This window comes from Oreochromis niloticus, linkage group LG16, assembly GCF_001858045.2.
Source record: "Oreochromis niloticus isolate F11D_XX linkage group LG16, O_niloticus_UMD_NMBU, whole genome shotgun sequence".
In the NCBI taxonomy this organism is placed as follows: Eukaryota; Metazoa; Chordata; class Actinopteri; order Cichliformes; family Cichlidae; genus Oreochromis; species Oreochromis niloticus.
Window position 1 is genome coordinate 8,312,413 of NC_031987.2, and position 12,259 is coordinate 8,324,671.

The 12,259-nt window shown below is 40.4% G+C and overlaps 1 protein-coding gene across 7 annotated transcripts; it reads right to left on the bottom strand.

Annotated features, from left to right (window-relative positions):
- Positions 1 to 1,291: 1,291 nt before the first annotated feature.
- On the bottom strand, positions 1,292 to 10,255 carry LOC100710868 (high affinity cGMP-specific 3',5'-cyclic phosphodiesterase 9A). Of its 7 annotated transcripts, XM_003451906.5 has the most exons (14): positions 10,123 to 10,255; positions 8,896 to 9,057; positions 8,747 to 8,798; positions 8,478 to 8,580; positions 8,064 to 8,206; positions 7,935 to 7,994; positions 6,215 to 6,392; positions 4,345 to 4,467; positions 3,735 to 3,827; positions 3,593 to 3,660; positions 2,978 to 3,080; positions 2,804 to 2,908; positions 2,154 to 2,300; positions 1,296 to 1,791 (listed from the first exon to the last, which is right to left on the bottom strand). In XM_003451906.5, the coding sequence occupies exons 1-14, from the start codon at positions 10,208 to 10,210 to the stop codon at positions 1,600 to 1,602; spliced, it is 1,617 nt and encodes a 538-aa protein (XP_003451954.1). In that variant the 5' UTR covers positions 10,211 to 10,255; the 3' UTR covers positions 1,296 to 1,599. The 7 variants fall into 7 exon arrangements, with proteins under 7 accessions (XP_025759322.1, XP_019208217.1, XP_025759326.1 ...); XM_025903537.1 differs by having other exon boundaries at positions 1,292 to 1,791; positions 7,935 to 8,206; positions 8,908 to 9,057; XM_019352672.2 differs by having other exon boundaries at positions 1,293 to 1,791; positions 2,981 to 3,080; positions 7,935 to 8,206.
- Positions 10,256 to 12,259: the final 2,004 nt, after the last annotated feature.

Genomic DNA, 12,259 nt, shown 5'->3' on the forward strand with positions numbered 1-12,259 from the left:
CGTACTCGCCGAGAATGCACGGGAGTACGTACCCGCCGAGAACGCGAGCACGGACTCGCGATATGTACAATTGGAACACCTGCGTACGTGATGATGTCACAGGTCCGGAGTTTTTACTGCCGTCCCCTCCTAATTTAACTGTGAGTAACATGTTATGAAGCTTAACTGTAATCACAGCCAAACCGGTTTACTCAGGAACAAATAAAACACTGAAATAAACCAAACATTAACATTTAGAAGTGATCTAAGTGACTTATATATCATTTTTAACCTCAGTAGTGAAATCTCTATTAATAAAAATAGTGTACATGTACATACGTGTACATACCTTAATAAAAACAAGCAGGTGAGATGTTAGAACGCTTTTATTTCTATTCTAGTGGACACTCAATACTATAGACAGCTGCTGGAGTTTCTTTAACCTGAGTAGTGAGAAGTCCGCGAGCGGGGGGGGGGGGGAACGATGTGCCGGGAGTCCGCTGTTGAGTTTTGGACGAAATGCATTCTGGGATATATAGCTGTCCCAAGTCCGCACCGATGCATGCTCGATAAAACGGGCGGATCGAGAACACATCCGGGACTTTTTCGCGTTCTCGGCTTGATGCGTACTTCGAATTGGAACAGTACTTGGTCTCCGACTGATGACGTATCACGAGTACACGAGAACGCAAGTACGCACAAGTACGCATATTGATAAACGCCCAAAGTGGCTAAAAGTTGAACTTCCTGTTGGAGAAAAAGCTGTGATTCGCTCTGACTGAACTTCTGGGTCCAGCTGATCTTTCTAAGCCCTGCATTGTGGTGCCACCTAGTGTCCAGTAATGCATCCTGCACCTGCTGATATTCAGACAGTCTGCATTTATTTCACTCAAAGTCTCTGTTAAAAAAACAACAAAACAAGAGAATCAAACTAAAACTTTGATGTTTTATGGTGTTCTTATTCCAACATGCTGACATCAGCCTGTTATAGCGTTGCAACCACCTACGACTCTCTCCATGCTCTTTCATGTGAAATATTACTTGATATGGTTTCTTTACCAGCCCCTCAGCCTCCCTGATAAGGATAAGCAGATAAGAGAACACAGGTTTGTGGTTAGGGTCATGTCACTTGGTTTGTCATTAAATTATCGTCTTTGAGTTTTCAAGCAATTTTTAACCCAATATGTGGATTTTTTTTCTTCTTCTTCTTTTCTTCTTTTTGTACAGATAGAACAATAACAGGAATACACAGTACAGCAAACTCCCTGTGTGTGTTTTATTACCCCGGAAACTAGACCAACCAAGCATACACACACACACACACACACACACACACACACACACACACACAAACAACAGCAGTGGTCATTACAACACAGTGTTTTCATGGCGACTTCAGCACCAGAGCAAGAACGCAGTGTTATGATCTGTTGCTCCTTTACAAATAATGTTTCTTTCATAAAATATTTCTGTGAGAAACTGTTTTATTTTAAAATAGATTTCTGCTGAATGTGATGTCATTCTATTCTAGTTACATCAACACTGCATGCAGAGAAACTACATCACAGGACGTTTAGTCCACCAAATAATCAATATGACAGTGAACTGATATGAAATCATTCATGTTGACTGTGACTCTGGTTTCGAGGTGTCTGGCCCGGCATCCGTCTGGCTGTCTTGTCGGCCTCCCGCTGCCTCCTTGCTCTTGGCTGCGTTCTCGCTCTGAGCCCGGTTCTGCTGCTCCGTCTCCAGAGCTTTCTCCATCTCTGTGTAGTAGTCGAGAGCTTTCCGGACGGGATGGATAATGTGTTGCTGCAAAAATATTTTTAAAAAAAAGTTAAACTGATTACACTTTACCAAAAAAACATGGGTAGAAATGAACCACTTATGAGTTCCTTACAGTAGAAAAAAGCCACCTGTACTTCAGCAATTGTTGAGGTCCGGTTTCTGTTAAGTCATTTCCTGTTTTATTTTGTAAATCTTACCATATTTACACTGTTCACCGTTCACCAATTAGGGTTTTTTCATTGTTTATTTTAGACTTTAGTTTTCATTTGAGCCACTTATTTAAGATGTTTTGGACACCTTCCAGTGAAAGTCTTCATTAAAGTTTGCAAAAGTACTTTTAAAGAAGGACATACAGTACATTTTCTCCACCCTTTTAATTTGAATACCTCCAGGCAGGGGAAGAGGTTGGCCAGCTCGATGAAGAGAGGCAGAAGAACGAATCTGATGAAGCCTGTTTGAGACGAAGGTTTGGTTACTTTGTCCCGGTCCATAAAGGGGGTAACGGGAAGGCCCTCCAACTTCTCCACGTCACTCTGACAGAACAACAGGAGACAGCACTCCACACTTAATTTACACACCGTCACCAGTGACCTGCTAAGGATTAACCTTAAGTTTACTTCTATTGCTTTATAAGGGATGTTCAGCTGTGTGGCATACCCTCGTTACTGCAAGGCCACTGTGGATTTTATATTTAAATTTTAAAAGTAATGTATTTTAGTTTCTGAAGCTCTAAGAAGTGAAGTTAATCTGCATTTGTTTTAATGAACTGCACCAACAAGGTCAGATCATCTGAAATTATAATCTCTCACACAACTTGATAACAGTCTGTGTCTATAGAGAAACTCACAGTTTGTCTCTGCCCTACAAAAATCAGCTGGACCGTCCCTGAGTCTCATCGTAGAGCCAAAACACTTCGAGTTCAGGTCACTGCGCTTCAAAACATCCCTCTTTAAGTTACAGATATCTCATCAAAAAACAGCATCAAATCATATTGTCACTTTGAAATGTCTTGACAAAGTTCAGTAGGAGTCGGTACCTGGTTGAAGAATTCCTGTAAAAGACAGTCCAGCCAGGGCTCAGCCACCTCCATGGGCCGGGCCTCGTTGGATATGTCGCTCACTTTGATCAGGATCATCATTAGCTGCACAAACAACAACTGTAAATAGATGTATAGATGCTTCCACATTTCCACGGTGCTCTGTAGTCTTACCACGTCTCTGTGGTCCTTGTTGGTGAAGTCAAACACTGGAAGGATGGACTTGAACTTGTTGAGAACCTCATTGTGCCTCGACATGTCAGTGGCCAGAATGCATCTGAAACAATCAGTGCACATTATAAATTCTGTGCTAAAATATCATGATGAACAGGAGCACTCAGAGATCTCAAGTTCCACACGGAAGGCAAGGGCTACACTAACACATAGATGTTTTTATTATAAAATGCTGATGCCATGTTATGGCGTCATTGTGACATTGTAGGGTGTTGTATTGAAAAAATATCAAGTGTTTTGTACTGCTCTCGCCGTGCCCTTTATTATATGTTACTCAATATGGTTTCAAGGTCAACTTTAACCTTGGACCTAACAATGAAGGTCAAGGTTAAGTGCTTAGCCAAACTAGATGCGCATGTCCCCCAAGGTCTAGCATTTTCACCAAAATTAAATCACCTTTAGCTGATTATTTGTTTCTACCGGCACATTTGAACATGATACCTTGAAAATTGTGGATGCTAGACTGCTAACAGACAGACAGACAGACAGACAGACATATTCCCTCCTTTTGGGGGGAGAAAAATTAAAACCATGACTATTGGAAGATGATCTCACTTGATGATCCCCTCTCGTATCCGTTTGTACTGATCCATGGATAGATTCCTGAAGATGTTGCTCTCTGTCTATGAAACAAAGACTCTCGGGTCACTGTGGATTCATCCATGCGTATACGCAGGTTAAGGGTTTTCATTCTTACCCTCTCCAGTATCTCGAAAGCTACAGCACAGTGGTGGTTCTCCAGAGGAGAGATGTCATTGTAGCGCAGAGCGAGTTCAGTCCGAGCGTTTATCTGAGGGACAGTCAGACATCAGATTTTTAGTTCAAGCCTCAACCTTATTTTGGAAAACTGGAAAATTCAGATGAATAAAACATCACAGAGTGTTGTAACATCATCTGCACTGAAGTCCCAGCAAAACCTGTGTTGGCTGTTCTTCTACAGTGCAAAATGTGGTAGTTTTAAAATAACTGGTATAAAAGATTTTAAGCGATGAAACTACACAGAATTACATGGACTGGTTCTCAAAGAGTCTCAAAGAGACTTTTCCCTAATCTTAAATGAGTTTCATTATTATATTAAAGCATTAAGTACCATCCATTACATGCAGAAAATTGTTGCCATATCACAGTTTTACATCATCTAGTGAGAAAATGTGAACAAAAATCACACCCAGCCAAATTTTCAGGCTGAATCTAAATTCTGTTCTCATTATGTAGGCTGGGAGTGCTCTAACTCCAGCTGGTACAACAAACCACAGTGAAGGTCTGAGTTTCAGTACCAGGGAAGCCTAAGAGTGAGCTTTGTGTACCTGATAGGCGTTGTTGTATCCCGTGTGGTCAAGGTCGTGGCAGACTGCAGAGGTCAGCATGATCAGCAGGTCAATGCTGTCCATCTTACTCCTCAGGTCAGTCAGCCAGATCAAACCATACATCTGCTCAGAGGGAAGGCAAACAAAGGCAACAACGCAAATGGAGAGAATGAAGAAGAAGGATTTACCTGCATTTATTGGTAACACTTTATAATACGGTCCAATTTTTTATTTCAAATTAAAATCTAATTATATTTACCTACAAATACTTAAAGATGGGCACACTAGAATAAGGGGGAACAAGTCTGGTTCTTAGAGGAAACAAGCAAATAATTATACTGTAAGTAAATTTAAATACTGTGTAATTTCATGGTAATTTCGCAGAAATGCCAGGGTGCTAGATAGGAGAGTTCGTCCATTAGTCGAACCTCGGAAAAAGGAGAAACAATGTGATTTTCATCCTGGTTGTGGAGCACTGGATCAGCTCTTTATCCTCTTGAGGATACTTGAGGGTGCATAGGAGTTTGCCCAACCAGTCTACATGTGTTTTGTGGACTTGGAGAAGGCATTCGACCGTGTCCCTTAGAGTGTCCTGTAGGAGGTGCTGTGTGATTATGGGGTGTCTGGCGTATTGCTTCGGCCATTCGATCCTTATACAACCATTGCAAGAGCTTGATCCACATAGTTGGCAATAAGTCGGACTCATTCCCGGTGGGTGATGGACTCCGCCATTGCTGCCCTTTGTCACTGATTCTGTTCATAATTTTAATGGACAGAATTTCTAGGTGTAGCCAAGTGGCGGAAGTCTTTCACCTGGGTAGTCTCAGAATCTCATCTCTGCTTTTCGCGGATGATGTGGTTCTGTTGGCTTCATCGGGTGATGGCTTGCACTAGAAAGATTCAGAGCCAAGTGTGAAGCGATGGGAATGAGAATCAGCACCTCCAAATCTCAGCCGGAAAAGGGTGGAGTACCAACTCCGAGTTCCTTCCCCAAGTGGAGCAGTTTAAGTATCTCAGGGTCTTGTTCACAAGTGACGGGAGAAGGTAGCGGGAGATCGACAGTCGGATTGGTGCTATGGCTGAAGTGATGCGGACTGTGTACCGGTCCATTGTGGTAAAGAGAGAGCTGAGTGTAAAAGCGAAGCTCTCGATTTACCGGTCACTCTATGTCCCTATCCTCATCTATGGTCACAAGCTGTGGGTAGTGACCGAAAGATTGAGATAGTGGATACAAGTGTTGGAAATGGGTTTTCTCCCAAGGTTCGCTGGCATCTCCCTTAGAGATAGGGTGGGAAGTTCAGCCATCCGGGAGGGGAGGAGTAGAGCCGCTGCTCCTCCACATCGAAAGGAGCCAGCTGAGGTGGTTCGGGCATCTGATAAGGATGCCTCCTGGGTGAGGTGTTCCGGGCATGTCCCACCGGGACACGCTGGAGAGATTATATCTCTCGGCTGGCCTATGAACGCCTTGGTGTTCCCCCGGATAAGCTGGAGGAGGTGGATGGATGAATGGATGGATGGGTGGATGGATGGATGGATGGATTTTGCAGAAAAACACAATATTTCTTACATATGCGTAAATATGCTGTACTTTTCGGGGTGTGTGCTATATTTAATAATTTGTAGACCTGTGTGAGCTTATAGTGATGGAGCCAAAATATGGCTCACAACCTGAAAAGTGCTGTGTACCATTATTACCATGAAATTACACAGTACTTAAAACTAGTTACAGTTTAATTATTTCTTTGTTTCCTAACTTCCTAACTTTTTACCCTTTTATTCTAGTGTAACTGCCTTTAAGTATTTGTAGGCAAATCTAACCACAGTGTAATTGGGAATTACGCCCTTAGTTGCGGGCGTTAAACATACTCACCATCTGGGTCACACAGAAGCAGTGTTTAAAGTTGTGGAAAGGGATGTTGTTGTATCTGCGATAGATTTCGAACAAAAACTGCTGCAAGACTTCGGGCTCGATGTTGAAGGTTGGTATGAAATCTAAATCTGTGTACATGACCTGCAGGAGCACCATAATCTCTGCATCCTCCCACTGCCTGCACATCACCAGAAAAAAACAATCAATAGCCAACCAATCAACATTTGTCCTTCTACGTGGATTTCCAGGCTAAATGTGACCTGCCAGTTTTTAGCTTAAAAAAAAAACACCTTGAAGGGTGAAAGGTTTTCTAATGGACGCACAGATAATGTAAAAGACACAAATTTCCCATTGCTAGAAAGTCCAAGAATGGATCTTTCAGCACATCTTTCAAGAGAAGATGTTGAGAAAAGACAAACAGACGATAATTATTCAACACGGAAATGCAGAAGCTGTGGAGTCAGCTGAAGTGTTGAGGAAGGAAAGAGGAAAATTATTAACCTCCTAGGACCTGCCGTCCACATATGTGGACATCACATTTTTGGTTATTTTGACCAAAATACTCAATTTTGCTCTACATGGGCCTGATATCCACTTACGAGGACATTATACTGCTACTGTTCTATCAAAATTTTAAATGAATATCCTCATTTGTGGCTCTCATTTTTCTTAAAAACAAAAATAAGGTAAAAAAAAAAATGTGGAAATTCTTTGGTTTTACATTCATCGGGCTCCAATATGCCCAAACATCAAAGAGAAATTAAAAATGCATGTCGTGGAAGAGTTCGGGTCTTAGGAGGTTAAACCGCATTTAGACATATTTAACCCTCTGATGCCAAAGTTGGAATAGTGATGACCCTAACCATCGGTCATGAGAATGTGAAATTCTTTTGTTAAATAAAAAAAAAGGTGAAAGTCTTGGAAATCCAGAAAGAACAAAAAATGTTATTTTTTTTACCACCTTTCTGTTTGCTGGGACCCTGTTCCCACATTTATTTATCTATCTACTGAACATCTACTTTTGCATTTTTGCTAAAAACCCATGTGTTTTGTTCTTTTCGAACACATGTTAGACTGTTTTCTGTGTTCACGAGAAGTGGTTGCACTCCTGTGTTGAGAAACATACGAACACAATGATGGTTTTAGTCTTTTCAGAAAATTTGTTTACAGCAGCAAGAGTGCAGGATCACGTCAGAATTATTCCTGATAATACCGCACTGGCCAACTTGCAAAAAGCACATTTTATCAGGTTTTTAGAGGAATCCTGTAATTTAGCTCCAAGCTTTAGTTGTGTAGGTTGATGCTCATTGATGCTCCTCTATTGCTGCAGGTTTGCTTTAAAAGCTTTTGGACAAATGAAAAGATAACTGAACCTTAGTGAATGCATGCTTCCCACTGGCGCTCACTTCAAACGCGGTGTGCATATTAAGGCTTTTATAAAGACCTTCTTTTAATTAGCGAGCCCTCATCCAGGCCTATTCATATTGAGATGAGTGTGTGGATCAGAAGAAAAGGCTGAGGGCTTCCATCCTCTTCAGAAACACATCAGATGTGTTTGCTGGGCACGACTGTCATTAGCTGACCGCCTGCCTCACTGTCCACGGAGGAAACAGGTGCGCTCGTTTATTTAGGATCACAAAGACGCATCAGGGTGATGAACACAGATTCAGCAGGTGACATTAAAAGCGATTGGATTCATGCATTTTAAAGCAAAACTTACCAGTTATCAAAGGTTGGCGTCTTCAGGTACTGCCTCACTTCCTCAGATACCTCCAAAGAGCTGCAAAGATGGTGGCATGAGCAGTAAGAATGAACTATTCCAAACATTTTAGTGTGAATTTTTACAAACCTCATTTGCAGGAACTTTTCCCGCACATGTTCACACTCCTCCCTGGTTTTACGCAGCGTCCTTTTGTGGTAGAACGGCGAGGGCTTGTGGGTTCCCTCCGAGAGATCTTTGAACAGCCCCAGCCAGCTTAGATGCTCCACACTCTGAAGACAAATGGCAAGCAGCACTGAACACAAACCTACTGGAGCTCACACTACAAATTATTACTGACTTCTTCCTAAGTGATTATTTCCCCAGCCCTGCTGCACTGTGACATCCAATCATAGGGTTCCCCCACCTGCCAAACCCACTTTAGCCCCGTGTTTGTCTCTAAGTTTTGAATTTAAAAAAACTACTGGTATTTTCGTTCACTTATTTGAGGGGGAACAAGCTTAAACAACACAACACAGGATGTGGGAAACTTTGCTGGGATACCTCCAGTTTCTCTCTGAATGAATCCACCTGCTTCTTCATCTCATACACAACTGCAGGCGTCTCGCCAGCCTCAATGAGGATTTTCTTCTCCAGGCCCTGCAGTCTGGGATCAGTAAAGCAACCTTCATGAGCTTTTCAGCTGTACGTGTCATGGCTCAGAATCTGGTCTTTAATGCCTGATATGAGACTTTAAAAAGCACACTGATGGTAGCATACCTAAGTGATCTTTATGCATGTTGTCTCCTTTGTTACCGCCCTGCCCCACCTACCTTTTTTCCATGGATGACAGGTCAAATCCTAGTGCACCAGCAAGCTCGGCACCTGAAATGACGTAAAAAGATGGAGACTGTCAACAGTTTCCATGTGAACTGGATCACTGACTTTCCCACGAGGCCTAATTAAAGATAATTAAAGATACCTAACAGCTCACTGTTGCAGTCGGCAGCCACCACCTCCAGCTTGTAGCACAGGTTGGGGCTGTTGGGTTCCAGGCTCGGAGAAATGTTGATGATGTTGCCTTTAGGGTTGTACAGTTTCAGGATGTCATGGGGTCCGGCCTCAGCAGCAGAGCGGAAGAGATCTAGAAAGACCAGCTTGAGGTTTATTTTAAAGAATCACCTGAGGAAGTCCAGGAATTGTGATTCAAATGAACAGATATATATAACCACATCCACATTACTAACCAACTTTGATATGAATCATTTAATTTAGAGTTAGATTTTTTGTCTAATCTGAGCTATTTTGAAAGTTTTCTTGCATTTTGTTTTCTTTAGGTTATTGATTTCTTTATTTCTTTATTGATTTCTTTGTTTTCTTTAGGTTATTGATACAATTTCTGTGCGTTTCACTTCATATTTGTAAAGTTCTCAGTATCCAAGGTGTGATCCAAGTTTTCCAGTTGATAATCAACATCCTTTTCCTCTGGGCCATCTTCAGCACATTCAAAGCCTTTGATACTTTTAATTGTAACTTGGCAAAAACTCATTTCTATGAAAGAAGTCCTAAAGAAAGACTTTGTGTTTTATTTGATCTTTTGTTTTTAGGGGATTTGAATGCATTTTTACTACATTTTTATGTATTCTTTGTACAGATTTTGATGTCATGGTCACTGATCCAAGAGAAACAACCCGCAACCGATGTAAAGGTAAACATTTTTGACAGTGCCTCGAATCTGAGCTTCCCACTGCAGAACTGTTTAGAAAAATCAAGCACAAATTAAGTGGAACGAGTGTTTACAACTATGCAGGTACAATGTTCAGATAATTCAATATAGGAAAGTAAACTTCAACGACTAGTACAATAGAAGTTAAATGCAGTCATCTAAATTAAGTAAGAACACTGCTTGCAGTTACAGCATTGTTCTAATGAGTAAGATCTGCAGTATGTAATGTGCGTGGAGACCATGATGCCAAAGGCTGAAGCTGCTGTGAGAGGTGAGGAGCTGTCAGTGGCAGCTGTATTTGCAGCAAAGACTGCTTTGTCTTATGTTGCTCCATTTATCAAATTTGCTTTATTGATTTTAGTCACAGAAGAGTATTTCCTGAACTCTAAGCATAAGAATATTCCACTTTAATTCATTTGTCCAAAACAACACGTTAGAATGCATTTGATCATATGAAACATAAACTTCAGCTTTGGCTCCTACCTTTGACGTCCTGAGTCGGACAGTCGACCGGGAACTCCGCCTGCTCCGGTCTCCCGTTCACCGTGAAGTAGATGACTTTTGTTTCCATGTCATGAATCTAAACCCACTGATGCTGCTGTGTGCACTGCTGAACTGGCTCTGATGTCTATCTCCTCTCCACTCCACCCCCTCTCCACCTCCTCCTAAGCTCCTCCTCCTTCCCTGCCTTTGACTCCAACATTTCTCCGAGCAACAGCCAACTGTATTCACCTGAAATTTAGATTTTTATAACAATTACAAAGGTTATGATGGTGTTTTTTAAGTGATTACAGTAGTGGTTCTCAAATTGTGGGTGACAAATTAAGGGCACAGAGGTGAACATGGTGTACAAGAAAGAGAGAATGGTCTTTATAGAGCCAAACTGAGAATGAGATAACCAATGAGAGTGTTTTTGGCTGTGATTTAAGTGCTGTAGCGAACCTGCTGTTTAGTGCACGTTGTTGCTTTTTAACTCAAAGGGTCAAAGTTGAACTCGACCTCAGAGTGAGTTACGGTTTCTCTGGAGACAATACTTTTAAATCTGACTGAAGTAATATAAAGCTTACATGTGATCAGATATCAGCTTTTTGCGGCTCATTTGTTAGGGCACATGTTCAGCCTTTACAGGGTTCCCCTATGCTGTGATGCTGTGTACATACAGTAGTAGTCACATGCTATGAAACAGTATTAAGATCATGTTAAGAATTTTATAGAAGGTATAGGAGCCATGGCAGTCCTTTGGTTTGAAACAACAACCACAATCTCCACATTTAGACTTTTTTTTTCTCAAAATACTAATTAAATTTAATGTCGAAATTTCAACTTTAATCCTAAAATGGCCATTTTTTTTTCTAAATGTGAAAACTTTTATATGTGTTTATTTTTGTTTGTTGTTTAAAATTTGACTTTTATATATTTTTAGTTCAGAGTTTTGTATTTTTGCTTTTATTCTCCACAGTTTTAAGTTTTCTTTCATTTTCATTTCAATATATTTCATTTTTATGTATTTATTTATTTATTGCATTTGTTTTCAAATTTATTCAAATTTTCAGTTTTTGCACAAATGTGTTTTTCTTTCCTTGAAATATTTATCTTTTTTGTAATTTAAGACTTTGCACCAAAATGTATGAAACCTTATAAAATAAAATATGATGCTTACACAATTACTTTTTTCAGTTTTACACATTTTTATTATTTCCATTCTTAGGATTGGTGTTTGAAGCAGGAATTTTTATCATAATTAAAATTGTTATGAGATGTTTCTTATGAATAGAAATGTAGTGGTTCTCAAACTTTAGAGGTAAAGATGCATACAGCCAGGTGAGACATAAGAAGTGATAATCATATAAGAAAATGTGATGTTGATTTCCCCCCAAATATAGCTTATACTACTACTACTAATAATTATCATCATCATTAGTAGTAGTAGTAGTATCAGCTATAATAATAATAATGATAATAATAATAATAATGATAATAATAATAATTATTATTATTATTATGAGAAAATTTTGATGATAATTATCATCATCATTAGTAGTAGTATCAGCTATATTTGGGGGAAATCAACATGTATTTGTAAGCGCTTTACACTACATTCAGTCATTCACACACAGGTGATGGCAAGCTACATTGTAGCCACAGCTGCCCTGGGGCGCACTGACAGAGGCGAGGCTGCCAGACACTGGCGCCACCGGGCACCACCACCAGTAGGCAACGGGTGAAGTGTCTTGCACAAGGACACAACGACCGAGACTGTCGGAGCCGGGGCTCGAACTGGCAACCTTCCGATTACAAGACGAACTGCCAACTCTTGAGCCACGATCGCCCCTGTAAGAAGAAGAAGAAGAAGAAGAAGAAGAAGAAGAATACACTAAAAAAAAAAAGATTTAGCTGAAAATTCTGACTTTAATCCAATTACTTGCAAAGTTTTCCATTTTTTTTGTTAAATAAATACAAAGTAAAATGTTGAATTTAAATGAATATGGTCAAATTAAATGTAGTTGATTGGTATACAAATATACCAGGAAAATTTTCCCTCTTTCCCTTCGTTGCCTCAAGGCAACACTGTGCAGTTAGCCTATTTTTTTTCAGGCAATATAATGCATTTGAATATGTG

What these genes read in the sequence shown, in the direction of transcription:
- LOC100710868 (XM_005456474.4), bottom strand. Translation starts at nt 10,210, where the DNA reads ATGGAAACAAAAGTCATCTACTTCACGGTGAACGGGAGACCGGAGCAG. An exon ending in CTTTCGAGATACTGGAGAGG is followed by an intron (nt 3,661 to 3,734) that starts GTAAGAATGAAA and finishes TTTGTTTCATAG; the next exon opens with ACAGAGAGCAACATCTTCAG. An exon ending in ATACGAGAGGGGATCATCAA is followed by an intron (nt 3,081 to 3,592) that starts GTGAGATCATCT and finishes TGATTGTTTCAG; the next exon opens with ATGCATTCTGGCCACTGACA.